Source organism: Zalophus californianus, chromosome 1, assembly GCF_009762305.2.
Source record: "Zalophus californianus isolate mZalCal1 chromosome 1, mZalCal1.pri.v2, whole genome shotgun sequence".
Taxonomy (NCBI): Eukaryota; Metazoa; Chordata; class Mammalia; order Carnivora; family Otariidae; genus Zalophus; species Zalophus californianus.
In genome coordinates, this window is record NC_045595.1 from 106,952,849 (window position 1) to 106,976,296 (window position 23,448).

Below are 23,448 nucleotides of genomic sequence, written 5' to 3' on the forward strand. Positions count from 1 at the left end.
ATCTGCTTGGAGAATAAGTTCTGCTGATCCATTATTTTAGATTTGGCATGCTTTTCTGCAAACAGTGTGTGTTTTCAGAAAAGGTAAGGCCTTGATAATAATCTTAAAGAGATATGGACTCTATATAGAGCATCTCCCCTTGGAATGAAGTAATACTTACTGTCCTGAGCAAAAGAGATGAATTTAGAGAAGACTTCCCCACTATGTTTGTTTTGTTTGCTCATAATTATGAGGCTAGTCTAATTTTCTAATCTTGCAGTCTGGGAAATAATGAAAATTTTCAGGAGATAGCAAATTGAGCCCGGTATGCCATTCTTCATCATGGAAATGGTCAGGAGTTTAGTATGAGTAACTACGTATCTCTATTTCAGGCCTTCCTTCCTATTTGTATAGCATGTAGTGACATGTTAATTTCAAAAGACCGTGTAGTCAGATCCACTTTCAAACTAAGTGGAAGAGATAGTAGTATTTGTTTTCCCTTGAGTTTTTTTGTTTTGTTTGTTTTTTACATATGGACAGAATAATTTTCACCTAAGGCAGTCTCTTAATCTCTGGCCCAAAGCCTATTCACTTTCGTTTTAGATAGGATTCTAATAAGTTAGGTAATATTACCATTGTATAGAAATGCGAAAACACATATATTACTTATAAGGTTATTTTACTGCATGAAAACGCAGTGTCAATAGACACATTAGAACTCTATCATACCATTGTAGTTAGTTTGAACGCCCATGTACCCTGTCCGGAAGCTTTTTTAAAAGCAGAGACTGTGCCTTTTGTCATCTGTGAATCTCCGGTGTCTGCCCATAGGCCTGACACATGGTAAACTTCCAGTAAATATTACTTTGCTATTATTAAAATGGGGTGAAATGTGGAGTGCCAGTTGGAATCTTAGTTCCTGGTCCAGGCTATAACCTTCCTGGTCCAGGCTATAACCTTCCTGGTCCAGGCTATAACCTTCCTGGTCCATGCTATAACCTTCCTGATCCCACCTCCAAGCTTTACAAAAAAAACAAACTAATTGTAGATGTCACAGTTATAAATTAGACTGTACATTTCATTAAAAGTTGACGCAGTCACCTCTTTGAAAGGCCTCTTTCATTCAAGGAAATGAAATCAGCATTGTATGTAGAACACTAGAATTATTTGACTTGAATTTTTACTTCTCAACTAATTGTGATATCACAAAGATAAAAATATATACCTATACTCTCATCTCAGTCTCATAACTGGGCTGAAAAAATTGTTAATTTAATTAAGTAACAAAATTGGTTGTTTGAGATATTTTATGTACTAGGCAGTGTTGATTGATTTTTTTTCATTTTAAATCATTTATTCTATGAATTTTTCTCCCCTAAGGCATTAGACTAAAAAAGTGATATCTTTCTGCCTTTGATAAGCATTATGAGTAAAAATCAATAGTCAAATTGACCCAGGAAAAGATGTCTAGGACTTACTATTGAGACAAGAACATCAGAAAACAACGTACTGAGACTCTTAACAAGGCTCAGAAGCATCTTTTGCATTTGTTTTGCATGTGTATTAAATAGCATAATGAGGTGCTAATGAATTGTGGTTTTTTTGTTTGTTTGTTTGTTTTCCTATGGAGTCTCTTGAAGCCAGGATTCTGTTAACTAATAGATAGGCTGCAGGTTCATGAGAGCCTGATTCAGTCCCAGGTCTTCGGACTGCCCACATGCCCAAAATGTAGACATCTGGTTTAACGTTGCAAGACATCTCAAGAAATTTGTATTTAAGTTATCTTTTTATTTTTTTGCTTTGCTAATCACCAGTTGCTTCTCTTCAACATTATATTTGCATTCTATGTGAAAAATCTATTTTATATATTTCATTAAAAATTTATCTAGATGTATTTATTTATTGGACACTTGTTCAATGATAAAGGGACTTTGTAAGGAGGTAGGAGCAATATATTAATATTAATAATTCTAACTCCCTTTTGTACACATGTAAAATTCATTTAACTGTGCTTATTCTTTCAGTGCTGTTGTTAAATGAGTAACCTAAAGGAGTGTTTTTTAAAGCAATGGTGTAAATACACTAATATTAATCATTTGTGAACTCCCTTTTATATACATATATCTGCATATTCTTTAACTATAAGTAAGACTAGTGTATATAAATCTAGTTCTATGATTGGCTTTTTTTTCTCTTCTTCCTTCTGATCAGTATCATTCAACACCTTGTATATGGCAGGAAGCTCGTAAAACACAGAGTATGCAAAAGTAATCTCCCCTTTTTTGGTTGCCATGTCTGTTGATGACCCAAATCAACTAATTTCCTTCAACTGTGTTTTCATTTTTAACTTTTCTAATTAGAAATAAATCCTCTTATGTGTTACCTTAGAGAGGAATAGTTTAGTAGGAAATCACTTAGTAATCACAGTTCATTAATCACATAGAAAGAATACTTTTTTAAGTGTCAGCTCTTTGTTCACAGAAAATGTATATTTCCTTGAGGAATCTCATTGCCTTTCATACATTATATTCTACTCCTTAGGAGTTCATTCATTGCAAACATGAATTGGCTGTTACTTGTATGTATAAGCTAGTGGTTGTACCTTTTCTTTGATTTGCTTGTTATCCTCTTGATCATATAATCAGCCTGTTAATATAACTCTCTACCTGAATGGGTTGTTGAAGGCTATGGCCCCAGTGGTGTGCTGGAGCTGGCTCACGTAAAGATTTCTTCCCAACTCCAGGTTAAGTGATGTCATGTCGGCAGCTTGAAATTGGCCATGGTGGGAGTATTTACATCATAGAAATTGACAAATCCACAACTCAAGGTCCTTCCCTCTCCAGAAAGCCACTTAGACACTTAGCACTGTTTATAGTGTCATCTTTTCTTTTTTTAATTGATTGACCATGTAGAATAGCCATATAGAATTTTATTTCCAGATATTTTCTTTCCACATTGTTTGAAACCTTCAGAACATCGCTTAATATACCACTTGTTAATGGAGTGACTGAGCAAGTTACTTAGCCCTTCTGTGCCCCAGTGTCCTAATCTGTAAGTTAGGACCTACCTTGGGGTTGATGTGAGGTTGAATAAGAAATGCATTTATCTCGGGGCGCCTGGGTGGCTCAGTCAGTTAAACATCTGCCTTCGACTCAGGTCATGATTCTGGAGTCCTGGAATCGAGCCCCACATCAGGATCCCTACTCAGTGGGAAGCCTGCTTCTCCCACTCCCTCTGCTCTTCCCCCTGCTCCTTCTCTCTCTCTCTCTCTCTCTCGTTCACTTTCTCTCTTTCTCAAATAAACTAAATAAAATCTTAAAAAAAAAGAAATATGTTTATCTCAATATATTAGCAAAATGCCTGGTGCCCAGTGAGCACTCAAATAGTACTACCGTTTCTCTCTGTACCTTAATAGATATTTATTGATCCCTTACTAAGTATTTAGCATTTTGTTGAGTCCAGTGGGTCACTGATTGAGGCCCAGTGCCTGTAACATTGAGTATTAGTGATAGTGCCCTGTTGGAAAAGAGGAAGCTCTTTTTGCTGTTCCAACCTAAAGTTTTTTGTCCTTTCTTTCTCCTTAGAACTTTTTTTCCTTCCTAAAATATTTGTAAAGTTTTTTCATATTTAGATTTAGGTTAGATATTAACTCCACTAGGAAGTTTCTCCTCACCCTAGCCCTGGCCATGTTATTGTCTTGTCTTTTTTGTGTCTGTAGTATGCCCCATTCATATCTCTGTAACTGTCTTTGGCACATGAATGGTAATTATGTACCTTCCTCCCTCTCTCTCACCACCTTTGTGTTCTTACTATTTAGTGGAATACTTGATATGTAGTAGACCCATTAGAAACATATGTTGAATGGTTGTTGATTAAAAGAATAAGACACAGACTTTGCTTATAAAGACATTAACATTTGGTTGAATTATAATACATATACATGTGACATGAAGGTGAACAAGAAAGCATTTTAATAATGATATCTATATTTTTAAGATTTTTTAAAATTTATAATTTATTTCCGTGTGTGTGTGTGTGTGTGTGATTTTTTGAAGTAGGTTAAGTCAGTCGTTTTTCTGTTACAGATAGAGATATTTATGTTTATGTTTATGGTATTTATGATATTATATTTATGATGTAAATGAATTGAGTTAGGTCAGCCAAATCATACTGTAAGAAGCAAAGTCTAGCTTGTCCACTAGGCTTTGTGACTCTGGGTCAGAAATATAATGGAAAGTTTGGTTATTCTTCCAGATGGTAACTTAACTCATTCTCTTTTGCTTTCTGTTTGTGGTGATATTTTTTAAGCTTTAAACATTATTATGGCAATTTTCAAACATATCCAAAATTAGAGAAACTATAACACTATTTTTGATGTATGAATCAGCATTTTGTATGCATGTATCCTGTATGCATCAGTCAACATTTTACCCATCTTATTTCATTTATTACCTTACACATAACCTTTTATCCTTGACGTATTTTAAAACAGATCTCAGATATCCTATTAGTATATCTACAACTTTTTTAGTGTGTATCTGTAACAGATGAGAACGTGTTTTAAATGTAACTCTATTTCCAAATCTATGAAAATTGATAATAATTGCATTATATTACTTAGTACCCACTTTTTGTTCAATTTTTCCCTGTTGTCACTGCAAGAGCCTTTTTATAGGTGGAGTGATCAGATGAGCATCTAAACAGGATTTACATACTCCATTTGGATGTTATATCTTTTAAGATTCTCCTACTCTATGATAATTTCTGCTCCTTTTTTTCTCCCCATACCTTTATTTGTTGAAAACTTCAGTCATTGTCATGAAGATTTGAGCTTCTAAATTTAGCTAATTGTTTCCTTATAGTGATGTTTACCTTGTTCTTCCATCACCCCGATTTTCTGTAGACTAGAAATTGAAGCTAGACTTGAGTTCAATTGTAATGCAATTTATTATTATTTGGTGAGAATACTTCCTACATGGTGCTCTGTAGTTTCGATTGCATCACACCAAGGGGGCATAATTTCTGTTGTTCTCACTTTTATTTTTTTATTTTTTTTTAAAGATTTATTTATTTATTTTGAGAGAGTGAGAATGAGAGAGAGAGAGAGAGAGAGCGCACATGAGGGAGGAGGGCCAGAGGGAGAAGCAGGTTCCTAGCTGGGCAGGGAGCCTGATGCGGGACTCCATCCCGGGACTCCAGGATCATGACCTGAGCTGAAGGCAGTCGCTTAACCAGCTGAGCCACCCAGGTGCCCTGTTGTTCCCACTTTTAATGATGCTGAAATCTGTGAGTGAGTTCAGGTCAGCCTGGGCCAGTCCTATAAAGTTCATCAGACTTGGACCAGTGGTTTCACCTCATTGTTGATCAGTTCATAGCTTCATTTTTTTTTTTTTTTTTTTTTAGGGATTGCAGGATGGTGACTTTTAGTTATATCATTTTTCCTACATTAATTACCTGTAATTTTTCTATAAAGAACTTTTTCCTACTAACTAATTGGCACCTCCACAATATGGTTTATATTAGAAAGGTGGGGAAAATGCATTAGTTTTATTTATCAATTTCAGAATCAGACATTAACTTTTTTCTTAATATAAGACCTAAGTATAGTTACAGCTTCATTCAAAGTACTCTAACAAATTTTGATAAAATTTCCTTTGGGGAGGGTCCCTGGGTGGCTCAGTTGGTTAAGCGACTGCCTTCGGCTCAGGTCATGATCCTGGAGTCCCGGGATCGAGTCCTGCATCGGGCTCCCTGCTGAGCAGGGAGTCTGCTTCTCCCTCTGACCCTTCCCCCCTCTCATGTGCTCTCTCTCTCTCTCTCATTCTCTCTCTCAAGTAAATAAATAAAATCTTTAAAAAAAATTTCCTTTGGGGATATTCTTTGAATGATTTCTCCTAATCCTCTTTTTTTTTGATTAATGCATTTTGAGAATATTACTTCCCATGGTGCCAGGAAGTATCTTGTCCTTCCTTTTTTATTTACCATAATATACCCCTATATGATTGAATTTATCCACTTAGAAGATATTTATTGAGCATCTTTTTTGGGGGAGTGGGAAGAGGTAAGCACTGTGCTAGTTGCTGGGGACATGGACATGAGCCCTGCCTTTTTCAAGAATATATAGTTTGGATTTGTTTTCTACATAAAATGTGATGTAATTTAAAAAAATAAACATGTATATGAATCTGGTTTGGGTTACTATAACATTTGATGTCCTATATGATAAATATTAACCAAGAATGTTTTAGCTGACTTTAGAGTCCCTGGCCCTAGAGTCTGAAATAGGGACAATAAAGAGGCTTGAAATTTAAGTTATTTGTGCTGACCCAAAGAAAAATGTTATACCCACATATAGGGCATTATATGTGACAAACAAGGAAGTTTTAGTTTTTGTCATTTGAAAAAGTAAGAAGAGGAAATAATGGGGATTCCCCCAAGACTAAAAGTAAATAGGAAGAGCTTATGCTATTTTAACTTAAGCAAATATTTGAACTTTATTTGCCTTTTATTTTCAGAAAGTGAGGGTGATATTTTAGGGATATCTTTATCTCCTGTAATTAAAGTATATTTTTTCAGGATTTTTAAAGGTGTTCTTGGATTTTAGAAAAATGTACAGTTTCTAAAACCTTGTGAGCATCTTCTTGTGTGAATAGCCAGTGTAAATAGGACTAGTAAGATACTGCTTTTCCTGTGGGATTCTATGACTATGAGAAAATGAATATAATATTGAATTTGCCAAAAAATGGACTATGTAAATCTTATGATTAACATTTTGTTAGGTATGCAATATTATGTCATAAATTTTAGGTATATTTAAATAACCACTGTAATTCTAAAACTCAGATATTTTCTCTTAGGATAGAAACTCTACTCTTTACTCATGTTCAGATAGTATATAGCTATATAGCTGTTACGATCACTTAAAATTAGGGTAGAAGTCAGATTCTTGGCATATAATTAAAATAATTTTTTGCAATTGAAAATCAGAAAGATGAAAAACTTTACATTCTGCTTGTAAGTCTATGCTAACATGTTTTATGATGTTATGGAGAAGTCCTGGAAAGCAAGAGAATTTTATTTTATATTTTTAAGAAAATTTAAAAAGAAGTGGCATTATGTTGCTTTGCTAACACTTAGGAAATTTGAAAGGAGACAAAAAGCTGAGGCCTTTAATTGTGGTGTCTGGTAACGGGGGATTAGACTGAATTTAACTTTGACGATCAACAAATGGACATTTATATTATGTCAGTTGAAAGAATAGTTGCATTTTTGGCTTGAGGAGATAGCTTAATCTGAATAGCACAGAAGTTGACAAAAAAGCTTGCTAATATATAAATATTGACTGTTTTAATCTCTTGAAAACGGAAGGCTAGCATCAAGGATACAGTAGTAAAATTCTGAAAGGAGTCGTTGAAAAGTAAATGTTACGCAACATGAAAAGAATACCAGGGGAAAAACTGACAGAGTAGAATAACAGGAAGATTAGTCATTTCTGGAAGGGGAAAAAAAAAAAGGTGGAGAGAGGGGGAAGAAATATTTTAAACAGGAATGTAGAACTGGAAGTGCCTGTGCTAAGAGACAGACAGGAGCTAATTTAGGAGTGAAACTGGGTCTAAAAAAGGAATAATACTGGTTGCATTTAATTATACAATATAAAGTTCATATTCACAACAAACAAAAACAAAAATGGGGAAATTTTCTATTTGACATTCAAAGAACCCTGTAAAAATTAAAGAATGTTTACTCCTTAGCCGAGTTGACTTGGCTTAGGTCAGCCAGCAGTGTCAAGCGTGCGTAAAGAAAATGTATTTCTTTTAAAACAAACTAGTGTTCTACTATTTTCGGGTGTTGGATAAAGTAAAAGCCTTCTGGGCATTTTAAAATATGTATGCTATTTGATTTGAAATAATTTTCCGTTTATATTTTCTTATCTGACAACTGAAGGAGTAGCAGTCTCCAAATAGTTTAAGAATTATTTCTATAAATCCTTAAAAATATAAATTGCAACTCTCTGTGTATCTTAAAAAATATGTATAACAATCCCTATAACAGAAAACAAGAAAGTAACCAATGCAAGGTGTGTGTGTGTGTGTGTGTGTGTGTGTGTGTGTGTGTAATCCCATTAGTCCCTAGTTTCTACCCAAGGTATTAGGGGCATTTTGATTTTGCTGGACAGATTTTCCAACCTCTCTGAATGTTCTCATCTGTCAAATGGGAACAGTAATATACTTGCCTCAAAGTTGTGCAATGAGGATTAACTGAACTAGTAGGTGTAGCCATATCCCTGACATGGAGGTGGTATTTGTGTTTTTTAATTCATAATCTTGAACCCAGACATGGAACAGAGGCTTGTATGATGCATTTCCAACTAACACATGGGAAGATGGATGGTTGCAGTAGAAGACCTTACTCATGCCTTGACAACTTAAACTGTTGTTTAATAGGTTACATATGTATCCATACTTGACAAATACAAAAGATTACTTCTCTCCTCATTGCTTAGTAACTCCAGTAAGCAATAAATTACGTGAAATGTATTAAAATAAAGTAGATATCTCTAGTGTTATATAAGCATGGTATCAGGACAAAACCCACTTATTCTTCTATCAGGAAAAAAAATACTGGTATTATTTAAATGCAGAAAATGGCTTATGTATATTGAAATAAAGATAACAAATCAATTCAATTTAGAGACCCAAGACTTATATTACTTGATGTAACTATATATGTAATATATCATTCTGTATCATTGAATTAATAGAAATGTGATATATATGATCTGGTAAGCATTTCCTGTTGATTTTATTGGCAAATTGCAATTCTTTCATGGTTCATGTGCACATAACTTGCTGAGATAAATTCTAACTCCAGCACAAAATTTGGTGTTACATGAACACTAAATACTACTAAAAAAATCTTTCTCTTTTCTCCTCTCCTCCTCTCTGTCTCTCTACCCTTACCCACACAAACACAGGCACTTTCCACACACAAACGCACACACACACACACACACACACACACACAGAATCTCTGTGCTTAACTGCATAGGAAATGTTTATTTTCCAGACTACAGAAAACAAACGTTATCTCGAACACTGAAAGTCCTTCCTTTTCCTGGTTTGGAAACACTAAGTCATACTGAGTTCCTTGTAGATTTTCTTTAGCTAGCATGTAGGTTTATTTAAAGCATAAAGTTGTGAGGTCAAAATGACTCAGGAATTTATAATGCACAGTTAGAGCTTTTCACTTTTAGGTCACCAGTTTATACTTGACTGACTTGGTATTAGTTAAGGATTGGTAATAATGCGTTGTTTAGTTTCAGAAGAATTGGGTAGCTCACTGAAACCTTACCTGTTTTGATCTAAGTATGACCTAGAGTTGGTGCTTATTAATGTATTTCTTTCCAGATGAAGCCAAGTTCAAGGAATTAAATAAAAGAGAGTATACCCAGTAAGAGCTGATGAATAAGAAGCAGCTAATGTATTCATCTACAACTATGACTTGTGTTGTTTGAGATCTTTCTGAACGTAAAGTCTTAAAATGACCCAAACTTGTATTTCTACAGTTTTAATTGCACTGTCATTAACATCAGCAAGAAATAATAATTGTAGCTGTAGTAGATAACTTGAACAATATACAACTTGAGCAGTCAGAAAAAATATATATCCAAATATATATATGTTTGGAGATATATATATGTATAATCATATATATATATAATAATTGTAGCTGCGGTAGGTAACTTGAACAGTATATAACTTTAACAGTCAGAAAAAAATATATATGTATATTCAGATGACTGCATAAATGAGGCCTGATCTTCCTAGCATATCACTTAGTAGGGCCAAGGTCATAGAAATAATTTGTTATGATCTATCTTATGTAAAAGCCTATGAGGTTACTTTGTTTTTTCTCACCCAAAAGATGTCAGAATGTGTTTTTTAAAGAACTTTTGAATAACTTTTGTGTTAATTTAGTGTTAACATCGAAGACAGATAAATTTAAATCTTGTTGTCAGCCAAAGAGTGAATCAAGCTTATGTGGGTACAATGTATAATGCCACCACTCAAGGAATTCTGCAGAGAAGATAATTGTCTAGAAATTGGGTAAAGAATTGTCATCTTCCTTCTTTGGAAACTCTTGATTTTAAAAATAATCGAGAGTAAATAGGCTCGAATGCATCACCTCAAGCTGGTGCCACATGGGCACCTAAATTTCTTCTTGCTAAATGCCACCAAATGGCTGCATTTCTTATAGCTTGTGGCTAAATTCTGAGAGGGTAGATGCCTTCACCATAACTATATTTTCTCTCTGAAGTTTTCATGGTTTCTTGGGCTAATTTATATTAGGTTAAAGCCAAAAAAAGCTGAAGCTAGCCAAACTTAGTCCAGAGACTTAGGCTTGCTGCCAAATTAAAGACATAGGTCTCAGTATTCTTCATTGGTTTCTCAGTTCTTACCTTTGTGACCGTTAAGTGCTTGATTTGAGCTGAGGTGACCCAGGTGGCTTTGTGTCCTTAAGCGCTAATTCAAAGAAGGTCATTTCAGCTGCTGAATATTCAAGGAGGTATCCTGGTCCAGGGTTGCTTCAGCCCATACTTCAAGGGATGATCCTCAGATTTCTGCAGCTTCCTCTAATCTCATAATTATTGTCTTGGTCCTGCACATAATTAAATGTATAATTAAATGATGGGAATGAAATAGAAGTATGGCTGCCAACAGTGGTAATCCCCCAAACAGGATGACCAGTACTGTGCTGATAATAATGTTACCACCCTGTTAGTGCTTCTGAAGATATGATATACTTGAAAAAAATGTGGATACTGAAATTGTCCTTGACGTTTTTTAAAACCTGAGAATCACATGAAACGTGTAATTCCTTGTTAGTAAACATCATTAAGAGAAATGGATGTAGACTTGTATATCATATAAATGGATGTACTTTATGCATATTAAGTTTTTGAAAAAAGACAGGAATAGCAGATCCTCTGCCCACCAGGGTTCCGGCCAGACCTGGCATTTCTTACTCCCTTTCTTTAAGTGTAAAACGCCATCAGCTTTCAAGAGGCAGTGAAGGATAGGTGTAGGCATAAAACCACAACTTTAGGAGCTGCCTTCCCGAGATCCAAAGTTCACTTACACTCGCTCCTTAGTAGCTGTATGACCTTTGGCAACTCTCTTGATGCTCTAGGCCTCCGATTCCTCTGATGTACCCTGCGAAATGGGAGCCTGTCTGCCTTGTTGGGGTGTTGTGAACCTTATAATACATGCGTGTCAAGAACTTACGGAATTTTCGTGGCACACAATATGTACCATATACGTGTTAGCCATCATTAAATCTTAATTTTATGCAAACACTTTCTAATGTCTATCTTGTTAAAGGTATACATGCAATACACAAAGCAATGAAAACCAAAACGAATGTGGCAGTTTTAGCAAAATGTTTAAGACCTCCAGTTCTGAACTGGACAACCTGGGTCTGTGTCAGTTGCGAGCTCTGTGACTTTTAAACGTGTGATGGAACCTGACGGAACCTCAGTATCCTCATTTGCGAAATGAGGCAGTAATAATATATGATCTGTAGTTGCTGTGAAGATTAAATGGGATCACACGTTTAAAGCACTAAGAACAATGCCTGGCAACTTCGTGAGCATTCAATAAGTGTTAATGATTGTTCCTGTTATTACTTTGATGATGAAGTGAACATGAAAAGTATTAATATACAAGAAACATTATATACTAGGATTCTGTGTATGTAGGGTTTCCATTTTGCTAATGAGAATTGGTATTCTCTACTATGCAGGGAACAATGTTTCTGTGTTCTGGTATTTATAACTCTATACGGTTATGCTCTAATAAGTAAATAGTATTTATATAAATAGTATTACACTTATCCTTGGTTGAGCTATTGAAAGTTTTTTTGAGCTATTGATATTTTTAAAAGTCTCTAGATACTGTCTATATCTATAGGATTTTAGCTGTGGATCAATCAGTTAAGTAAAGGAAATGCTTTGTTAATGATGTTACCTGCCTGCCTCTGTTGCGCGGCCATATTCTAGCCACTCATTAAGTTGAACAGTACTGGAAGTAAAACCAACTCATCAATAACATCAAAATGGGAATAAAATATAGTAGCAAAGAAGTCATTGTTTCTTCTGTAAAATAAAGATCATAAGACCTGATATTTCCCCATCTGTTGGGAGTGTTGTAAAGATTATGAAAACAGTGTTTGCAAAAAGTGACTCTATGCCAGGAAGGCAGATAGAGCATTAGGAAAGAGGTGACCAGTATTGCATGATGGCATTTATTTTATATGGTAACATCCTTTCTTTCATTAACAGGAAATTTTAGGGCAATCCACTTGCTTATTAGAAGCGAGGAGGGCGAATGAACTCCTAAAAGGATTCATCAAGCCTTCCTTATAATAAAGTAAACCTTTAAGAACATGTTTTCCATAGAATTAGAAACTTAAAATTTCCTAGTAAGAGTATATTTATCACCTTGTTTGGGGAGCAGATTTTAAGCGTGATCACAGGAAAACACCTGTTTTGACACTTTGGGAAAGGTGCAAACATACGGGCAAACTCTGTCTAGGTGTAGAGTAAACAAGAGTGCTTTGGCTAGCATCCTGCAAGGAGTTGGGTCTAAACGGTCTGCTCCAGCTTCTGCTGCTGCCGCTGCTGCTAATACTGCTGGGAAGGAAAAGGGGCTGACCTGGCACATCCTTTACTCTTGGTGCTACAGCAGTCACTCAGGAAATGTTGTTTAAAGGGAACCTTCTGGATCCTTTTCATGGCACCATGGCAAGAAGAAGCTGTATCTTATCTATTGAAGATAAAGCATGGAGTTGGCTAATGGATGCTGGTGAGTGAATAAGGCATATGGGGAGCCAGTTCACAAAGGTATCTTTTGGGAAAGGGCTGATCTCCCAAGGACTGACACGGCGCCCATTGGAAAATGGCCTCTGATTATCTGAACATCAGAATGTTGTTTTAGAGGGGAGTCCTAGTTTTCACACTTGTGACCTGATCTGTGATCTTATATATATATATATCTTCCATAAATGAAGTTCCTATGTATTCCCAGCTTTACTACTTGAAGATACTAATCCTGAAGTTTGTTAAATACCTCAGTATATGGAACAAAGTTTCCATTGTAATTTCCACTACTTAATTTTTACTCTTGTTTTTCATATGACCCACAGTGATCTAAAAAAAATATGACTTTTTAGTATATGAAAGCAGTTTTTCCTCCTTTCAATTCTAAATGAGCACCTCCTTTTTAAAACAGCAATAGGGTATAGAATTTTAACTTAAGAAACTATTTAGTATGCATAGTTCTTGCCAGGACTATTCTTTTCAATTTAAGATAATTATGTAAGCAAATTAGTAAGATACTGGATATATTAGATAGTTGCACAGGATGGGTCTTTGACATTGCTGATATATTTATGTACCAATACAAGGTAGTTTCCTTGAGCAAGTTTCTCTGTCAGTAAAATGAATAATTCGAATGAGCTATCTCAGTTTTTCTCACTCTAAAATTTTATTTTCCCATTTTGACAAAGCCTGCCGTATGACTTAAAATACATATATATCTCTTTCCTCTTATAATTTAGAACACACACGAATATATACCAATTAATAGTTCACCTGTGTCTTTCATTTAAATTGGAAGATATAGACATAATAAGTTTGCCATAAAGGTATAGACCAAATTTTCCTAGATTATGTTTAATAGGTATTGCATAAAAAAGGTAGACAATTAAGTTTAGGAATTCATGGTAGCATTATAAATGCTCTGACAAGCCATGCAGGAAGATAACTGTTTAACTTTTAAGAAATTTATTTGACCACAACGCCCTCTCCTCCCATCCCTGTACACATACACACGCGCGTGCGCGTGCGCGCGCGCACACACACACACACACACACACACACACTTTTTTAGGAGTGCCTTTTCTCATGTGGTATATCAGCCAGTGAATAGTTATTGAGCACCTGCTATGTTTCCAGGCTGATTAAGTATAGGGTTACGATTGTTTGCACATTTGTAAAAAATTTCTCCCCTTGTGATGCTTAACAACAGGGAAACACAAATTTAGATTATCTGGTCTTATTACTTTACTAGGATACTTCAGTAGCGATAGAATGTATATTTTTAAACAGCCAGTAAGGATTTTTCTGTTTCCACTGAAAATAATCCTGACATACCATAAACTCAAAAAACTCTATAAATGCCTCGATGCTGCTACGTCGCATTTGGTGACACTTAATCACTTTTTGAGTACTGTCTTCCACATTTTTTTGTTTGTTTTAGTTTTTGTTGGTTTGATTGTTGAAACTGATGGTCATGAGTGGGATTGACAGCATAGGTCAGAAAGACAAACTGTAATTGGATTTTTATATTTTATTCAATAAAGTCAGAGTATTAATTTTTTTCAAGTCCATTTCCATTTGGTTTCTACCATAGGGGCTCACGCAGTCTTTCCTTATCCAAACCTATCATATTGAAATGATTGTGTTTTAAAATATTAAGTTTCAGTTCAAACCAACATCTAAACTTTAGGTACTGTTTATACAAGAAAAGTATTTTTAAAGGGAAATTCAGATTCATCACTCCCTTCCCTTATCAATTCTCAGTTCTCTCAAATTGAAAGTACTAGCTACCTGTGCAGTACTTACTATTATGTAGTATAAGGGCTATTTCATTTGATAAAAGTGGTGGACCCTTAGTGACTTATGGGACATAAGTAAATTTGCCCAATAAGAACTGCTTTGATTGTGCATGTTATTAACTGTATATCTGTATCACTGTATCTGTATGGTGAGGGATGGAAATCAACCTTTCCTAACACAAGCTGATTTCAGCTTTTTGATACCAAGTAAAAGATTATTATTAATATTTTGGGTAACTTGGATTTAAAAACATATGTAAGCAAATACCTTGAAGTCAAGAATTGCACACATAGAGCTGCCATCAACTGGCAGATTTTCTTCTCATTGAATTCTGAAACAAGCATAAGACAGTACCCATGGTTAATTTGTGTCTAGTCTTGAAAAAAAAGATAGTTCCCAAGTAAGGCTGATTCTTTTTATTTTGGCACATATTAGGAATTATTAAAGTTCTGTCAGAGTTTATATTTCCTTTCTGACTTGATTTTCTCCTGATCCTTAAAGCAAAATTGCCTTAGGGTCTGTCTTTTCTACCTGTTGGATATTTAATATTCAGTGGGCCCCTCCAGATGAGTTCCTGAGGCCTTGTGAGTTGTTGAAGAGCTGTGAACAGTGGTTAACAAACTAGAAGGAACTCTCTGGACAACAGAGTATTACGAAGTCCAGTTTCAGGAGAGTCTTAGAGGTTTATCTGAGGGTGCATTTAACACCTAGTATGTTGGTCACATTTTCCTGTCTTCCTCCTCTTTTCTTCTTCCATTTACTTCTCTGTCGTCCTGTTCTAATTTCTGAATGCTCTTTGTCCAATTGCTTCTTTTTCTTCATATTCTTTTTCTCTTATCTCATTGAATTCCTCAGTCTTCCTAATCTGATCAGAATACAAAGTGATGTATTTGATAAAGCATTTGTTGTTCTTATTTAAAAAGCAGTTTTCATGATTTCTCAAGTTAAAAATCAGCTCAGTTTAAAACTTCTATTACATTTTCTCCTCCAATAATGGACAACTTTGCCTTTTAATTTCTGCTGCCTTGTGGATTAGTGCCCTGTGGTTTGATATATTTGTAAATTTCCTTATCTTAATATGAATGTGATAATGACGGGACTTAGGCATTTTTATGTCACCTGTTAGATTTTTAAGCTCAAATACAGTAGGCATACTATAATATGTCTTCCTTACTTTTCTTTCTAGAACTAGAGCTCCATATCCCCCCCGCCCCAACCGTGTTTTTGGCTCTCTTATGGGATGCTAGAATGGCCTGTCTCCATGTATTTCGTTGCATTTCGCCATTGCTTCTTGTGTTCTGTCGGGGAATTTTGGTGATTCTTTTCAAGCGCTACCTGAGCTCTGTGCTAGTTGTTCCATTCCCCCAGGGTCTCGTGCTGTGTGGTCATGTCTCCACTTGCTCCGCCCTGTCCATTGACAGAGCCTGGGTTCCCTGATGGCTGCCTCTATACCCTTGTGAGGGCAGGAATATTCCTCCCCCTGCTGCTACGATTGAGCCCGTGCTGGGTACCACGTTGCCCTCTACACTTGCTTTCAGTTGTTAAGGCTTCCCAAGCTTTGGCTGTGGCTCAGTGATCCTGCTGTCAAAACCCTGAAGCTTTTCTGGCCTCGACACTCAGTGGTAGCAGCAGGTGTTGGGATTTCTCCAAGCCCCTAAGACCCTGGGAGCACGAGAATGGCCGTTTGACATAGACCTCAGGACTTTTCAAAGCACCAAGAAACATCTGCGGAAGACATGTAAAGGTAAGACTCTGATTTTTCCAGGAAGCTGTTCTAGAACTAGAAACCTATAGCCGTGGATTTAATGTGGACTAAAGAGCTGAAGAATGTCCTTGGGGAACTCTGTGCTTGATGACAAAGCCAGGATATGAGTCTTAGATTGGGTAACTACTTATTAAAACACCTCTTTTAGGAGTTCGGTATGATGTTACCATTTCTAACCAATTTTATTTATATTAAACTTGGCATTGAATAGATTTTTAAAAATATTTTTTTTCCATTCTTTGGATTGGAATCTATGAAGCAGTTTTCTCTTTCACAATCTGCATTGTGTATCCGGTAAGAGAAATCTCGAGAATGAAAACAGTTAAAACAGCCAAAAATAAAACAGGAGTTATTTATGTTCCCAAAAGCCTGTATTTTATTTACCTGTTAATGTTCAAAACCAGAAACATTCAATTATTATACCCTCAAATTCTTTAAACTCAAATTTCTAAAGCCATAATTAATTCAAAAGGAATAGGAAGAGGGTGCCTGGGTGGCTCAGATGGTTAAGCGTCTACCTTCGGCTCAGGTCATGATCCCAAGGTCCTGGGATCGAGTCCCGCATCAGGCTCCCTGCTCCTTGGGAGCCTGCTTCTCCCTCTGCTTCTCTCTCTCTCTCTCCCTCCCTCATGAATAAATAAATAAAATATTTAAAAAAAAAAGAATTCAAAAGGAATAGGAAGAGCTGCTCAGATGGTGGTAGTGCAAGGGTACGTTATTGTCCTTTGTCAAAAATCACTGCTTAGCATTCTAAATGTAGCACTCGATTTTCTTTTAGGGCTTTATTTCTGTTTTTTTAAAAGGTAATTATTCCCTGCCCCTAATTTTTTGGGAAAAAAAAATCTCTCCATATGGGTGTAAATAACCTGGATGAAGGGTGTGGGGGTGGGTGGGAGAGAGAGATGAGCAGCATCTTGGAGTGAACAACACAGATCATCTCTTCAGCATTATTTATAACCCTTTATTCTTTACCCTGCCTCCATTCATAAGCGTTAATCTGGGAAGGCAGGTTAAGGCAGCTCTTCTAGTGTGAGACCCTCAGTGGCCTTACTCAACATTCATGTCTTCTTTTTTCTCCTTTGTTTTCTTTTCCATATGGACTCAATCTGTTAATTGATTCCCTGTAGTTGGAATCCAGACTATTAGCTGTCATGCTGAAACTCCTTCATTTCAATGACTAAATATGTAACTGAGGTTTTAAAAATGAAAAAAGAACAGTGTTTACTAATAGCTGTACAAAAGGAACAATCAGACTTTTTGATAGTGCTTATTTAGGATGCTTATTTTTAAAACTAAAAGATGTGCAACAAAGTATTTTATTTACACTTGAAAATATCCCGATTTTATTTCCTCTAGACCTCAAAAGTATAAGTAAATGGAATGTTTTGAAGGCTTTCTACTGTGTTAAATTAGGTAATTGATTTCATATGTAAAAACAGAAAAAGAAAACTGTAATGCTTTAATTCTTAACATTTATAATGAGTTTATGGTTTTTGAAAATGCAAGGCACAGTCTCAAGCCAGGAGTTTGCATTATTCTCAGGTTGACTTATGAAGTGCATTTCCCTTTTTTCTGTTTATTTAGAATTCTTATATTCCTCTAGGACAAGAACTGAAACAATATATATAATTGTCATATTACATAATATACTATGTTGTACATTATTTATCATGTTAATCATATACTTAACATAATTAAATATTAAGATAGAGTGATTGATGTTATAGGCATTTACGAAATGATTTTGAAACTTTAAAATTACTTAAAATATCTTTAACAGAACATAATGAATTAGTGGTATCTAATGTAAGGGACATGTTTAATGTAAGGGACAAAGTAACTTCACATAAGCTGAACTCAGTACAGCAATATTTAGACTTTAGTGATTTCTTTTCTTAGGACGTACAAAAAAGGTACATGATTTAAAATATTGGTGCCATGGAGCTCTCAGCCACTACCTGAATAGAAAAAATCTATTGAATAAATAAAGGAATGATCCTTTTGCAGATAAGGAAACAGAGGACTGCTAATTCACAGTTTTTAAGCCCAGAGCCAAGACCTGAATGCAAATCACTGAATTCTAATCCCACGCACTTGCCTCTACGCAATGCTGTTCGCTAAAGTTGCAGTCCCTTCGAGCGGCCGTCCTGCTACTGTCTGCAGGGCAGTGAATAGATTCTAGGAATTAAAGTGATTTTCTGCAGTATCAAATGTGTCTGATCATGGCTGATAAACATGGGCTCACTTCTGCAATGTAGCCTGATTGAGGCCTTTAGAATTGCCCTTTTATTTCTGCCTTGTTTAGTGTGGCTTTCCTTATCTGAGGATTTTGAAAAGTACAGTGGAAGAATCATTAAAATATTTTTGTTTGAAGGGAGTATTGAACTTCCGGCATGCCATTTATTTCAGTTTATCCCATGCGTTTGAAGGTTTCTGAAAATTTAAATTCTTAAAATTGAAAAGATTAGATCTTTGTGTATATATAGGCAGTTGATTTTCTGTTTCTAAGCAAAAAAAAATTTAATTGATTTCCATTGTTTCCAAAGTTGAAAAATCCCTCAGCTTGCATCTTTAAAGATGTCTGTTTATTTGTGATATCATGAAAGTGGAAAGAGTGCACATTCTCGGTGCTACAATTAGAATATGTATGTGAAATTATTTGATATATTTATTAATTAAGTGCTTTCTGGCTGTCTGACTTAGAGTTATTACTTCAAAATCCAAATTCTCTTTGACTTAAATGATGATGGGTATCCAGTCAATAGGGCCATTCCCAGGCTCCTTTAATGTGATTTTTTGGGAGGTATAATTGTAATCCAGTCCCCTTGAATGATGCCCAAGTTGGACTCAAGACCCAATATGGACCTAAGAGAAAAACTAAGAATGTTAACTCTGAATGCTCTTTTTTAGGAAGTTCGATTTGAAAAATAGCAGGAGTACTTTTGGGATAGGAATTTATAACACTTATTGCAGAAAAAATTATGAAGTACTTGTTCACTGAAAGTCTTAGCAGTCCTAGGCTAGTTCTCAAAATAAGATTCTTAATCCCCATCGTAATGATCCCTGAGTATTTATTTCTGCCATCACTCAACTCATAAGACTGGTACCTCTCAGTTCACACTGTTTACTCTTTCCCATGTATTCCTATCCTTTCTTGGAGAGAATGAGAACTGTCTGGACTGGTGGACAATGAGCAGAGGTTCTAATTAGTTGTAACCCCTGGCCATGAGTGCTAGTTCCCAAATTCAGTCCTAACATTTTCATGGCATAGTGCCATCAAGATGCTTCTGCCTGAGCCTCTTTTCAGCTCAGTCTTGGACTCCTGTTCACTCACTGGCTCTTTGACCTTAGAAAGAAAGGCTACTTACTCTCTCAGTTGTAGTCTGACACGCTCTAAAATATGAAGAATATCATCTCCTTGTCAGGGTTTTTATGAAGATTTAATTTAATTTAATGAGACCGTGTATGCCAAGCACTTAGTGCATAAGGCTAGCATATAGAAAATAGCCAATAAATTGTTGATGCTATTATGTGATTTTCCCAAGGTCACACAACTAGAAAGTGATTGAGTCAGAATTCAGACCCAAGTCTGTCTGACAGGAAAACCAAATGAGACAGGAACACATACACGTTTTCCATATGCAACAGCAAGAAGGGGAACCATGAAGCAAAAACTCATGCTGTCTCTGAACTCTGACTCTTCTCATATGGACTCATACCTTTTATGATGCATAAATCATAATGTCATGTATGCTGATGGGGAAAGGAGCATAGTTCAGTGGTTCAGAGACAACTCTAGAGGTAAAGCTTCCAAGGATTGGAATTTCAGCCCTGCCACATGCAAACAGTGCGTTATTAGGTAAATTACATACATACCCCTTTACAGTTCTTCATCTGTATATGAAGCTAATAATAGTACCTATTGAATTATATTATTGTGGACAGTAAATGATAGAAATTAAAGAGCACCTCCGATAAGTGACTTTTATTAATAATTGATAGAGATGTAAATATTTATTTAAAAATAAAGTATGTTCACAGAATGAAATGCGTGGTTGGTGAAAATCAGAACCCATACAGTGTTAGATATGGATAGGATCTTGGTGATTAGATGTCATTCCTTTCTCCGAGAATCTGTACACTTTCCCTGTCAGAGACATTTTACCTTAGTGGCAGGCCAGTGGAGAAAGGGGGAAAAGGCAGTGAAGATCAGAACTGACCCAAATATGGAGTGGTGGTACCATCCAGGAGGTAGGTGAACTTCTCTCAATCTGGGTTGATGTCAAGGACTGGCGTCAGTGTCACCAGATGTTGAGAATAGTCCCGGTTACGCAGATGGTAGGATTATCATTCTTGTATTCTTTCTTTTTTGAAGCAGAACCCAGACCAGCAGCTGGGGCTCTATTTCTGGGAAGAGTGAGTTAACCTGGGCTAAGTCGAGTGTCAAGGGTTAGCCTTGAATGCTTGTCAGACCAGGGACTTTCCTTCCTAGATTCTCAACTTTTCTGAAGTCAGAGACGTTCATGCTACTTGTTTGCAGTGTTTTACGTAGAGTCTGGGAAACATTGGGCACTTGATGCATGCTTGATAATTAAGTAAAAGAAGAACTGATTTAAGGATATCACGGCCACCAAAGGGACTGGAAAGCAGGGCTGCCCTGCAGGAAGTGTAGGGCGCCTGGGGCTCCCTCAGGGACGGAGGGAAGGGTTAAGGCAGATCCTGGTGGTGGACCAGGGAGCTGAATGTACCTAGTCTTTGTAATGACTGTCAGTGTAGCCTGATTAATGAATGTAGGAATAAAGTATTCCAAATTTTTAAAACTTTTCAAGAGTTTAGAGAAAAGAATTTAAAAAATCAAAATCTATTAGAATCATGTACATTGGCTTTTCAAAGAGTTAAAAGTGGTATTTCTAGCTTTAAAACTCAATTTTGGTGCCAGAAACTTGAGGAAAAATGTATCTGTAAATACATCTTTGTTATATATATATATATCTCCTTACATAAAGAAATCATGAAAATATGGTTTTAAATATGTAATATTGTGATGTTGTAATTTGTAATACATGGACATAAAATGAAGAGTTTATGCAGATGTTGTGGGACGTCACAGTGTAATTCTAGAATTTGAAATATTTGTGGGGGACTATTTGTAAAACGTTGAGGCTTTTTAATTACAAACTTTGTTCCTCTTTTGATGTATATTTCCCAAAATAAGAAGAGGAAAGCATCTTTCCATCAAAGTCTGTATTAAAAACATGAAACACACTAAAAAGAAGAAAATTAACTATGCTTAGTGTTAAACCTAACCATTTTTGTTGATACCTAAGTTGCCATAAAGGTGTTTTTAGGTATTCCGGTTATTTAGCATAGCATGTGGCAGACACATTAGCTCCTTGCCGTCAAGGCCAGGATATTGTGTGCTGGCACCTGAAGGACAGTTGTTTAGAAAACTTCAACTGAGAGTTAAAAATCACACCAAATGTTTCTGCGAACATTTGTGTCTCCTTAATTTGAAAAAGACCATATGCTACAGTAGTGCTTCTATAATATTAAGATAGTGTGGAACTTTCCCTAGTACCTCTAGAGCAAACTCTTAAATCACATGTTAAGTCATTGCACATTTAAAAATTTTTGCTTTGCAAAATATCCATTAATGTGAAGGTAAACAAAACATTGAGTTCAAAGTGGCAAAATCACCACCAACAGATATACCTTATATTGTAGAGAGTGGGGTCTTTCTGTGTTTTTCCTTTCCAGTGTGACCGTAAACTTGGCCCCTTCCTCTAGTTTTCCCTCTCTTCCCACTGTCTCTCTCTCTCTCTCCACGTGTATAGAGATGGAAATGCACACACACAGGCTTTTGCTTTTACCATAAAAGATTTACACCAGAACAGCAATTGCATGTTAACTCCCTATGGTCCTTTCTAATCATTTGCTTTTATGGCCTTGTGTCCCTGAATTCTAGAGGGTTGAACATACTGTGTGTGTGTGGAAACACCCCTGTAGTGCTTTTCTTTTCTTTCCTGTTATTTCCTGATGCCTGATTTTAGTTTATCTCGGCCATTCATCTTGTGAGTTTTAATTAGGTAGTAAGTTAGAGATGTTACTGAAGCAGTATGTACTAACTAACAAAAGTTCAACTCCTCGTGAAGTCCTGTACACATGAAATAATCAAGATAACTGAGTACCAGTTTTTCTCCTCCCTAACCTTGCCCAGGATATGTTCTTAGCAGTTTTAATCTGTTGTTTTACCCTTTTAAAAAACATGATGGGAAGTGGTACAAATCATGACAGTGCAGTCTCTCCTCGAGGAGAATTTTGTCATTGGAAATAAAAGGGTCAGCACGAAGAGGGGAAATGCTCTAAGAAAGTGAGCAGTGTTTGGTCATTGTCACCATTCTTGATTTCCTATCTGGAAACCTCTCGTGTACTAATGATCACAATAGTTGTGGTGACACTCTGTCTTAGACCCTACACCAAACACCTAAATAAAATTGCTTTAAGAAAATAAGTCATTTGTATTTACTTTCAGAGTCCAGGATTGAGGGATTGAGCTTATACTTTCTTTTATGTAATTTTCATTTTGAAACTGTGTTGATACATTTGCAAACAAACATTTAATAAACTCCCACATAACAAAGGAGTACCTAACAGTACCATAGTAAGATTACTGCGTGGAAATAGAGCCCTTTAAACAGGACATCTCAACTCAGAGGAAAGTTTGGTTTTAGTTTCATTAGAGAGCCAAGATTGTTTTGTTTTGTTTTTTAAAGATTTTATTTATTTATTTGACAGAAACACAGTGAGAGAGGGAACACAAGCAGAGGGAGTGGGAGAGGGAGAAGCAGGCTTCCCACCGAGCAGGGAGCCCAATGCCGGTCTCGATCCCAGGACTCCGGAATCATGACCTGAGCCGAAGGCAGACGCTTAATGACCGAGCCACCCAGGCGCCCCAAAAATTGTTTTTTAATGTCTTTAGTGGGTTTAAAGGATTTAGTGGATTGAAAGTAAATTACTTAAAAAATAA

General features: G+C 36.0%; 1 protein-coding gene across 17 annotated transcripts in view; it reads left to right on the forward strand.

The window, feature by feature from the left end:
- Positions 1 to 23,448, forward strand: part of MBNL1 (muscleblind like splicing regulator 1) — a 201,540-nt gene that overhangs the window by 76,178 nt on the left and 101,914 nt on the right. For 2 of the 17 annotated variants that reach the window (XM_027584016.2, XM_027584018.2), the window contains exon 2: positions 12,723 to 12,842. The exons of 14 other annotated variants lie outside the window; for them this stretch is intronic. In XM_027584016.2, coding sequence (XP_027439817.1) covers positions 12,837 to 12,842 — 6 coding nt within the window. In that variant the 5' untranslated portion in view covers positions 12,723 to 12,836. Of the gene's footprint in view, positions 1 to 12,722; positions 12,843 to 15,842; positions 16,401 to 23,448 lie in introns of all 17 variants that reach the window. One more of the 17 variants, XM_027584020.2, reaches the window with a different exon arrangement.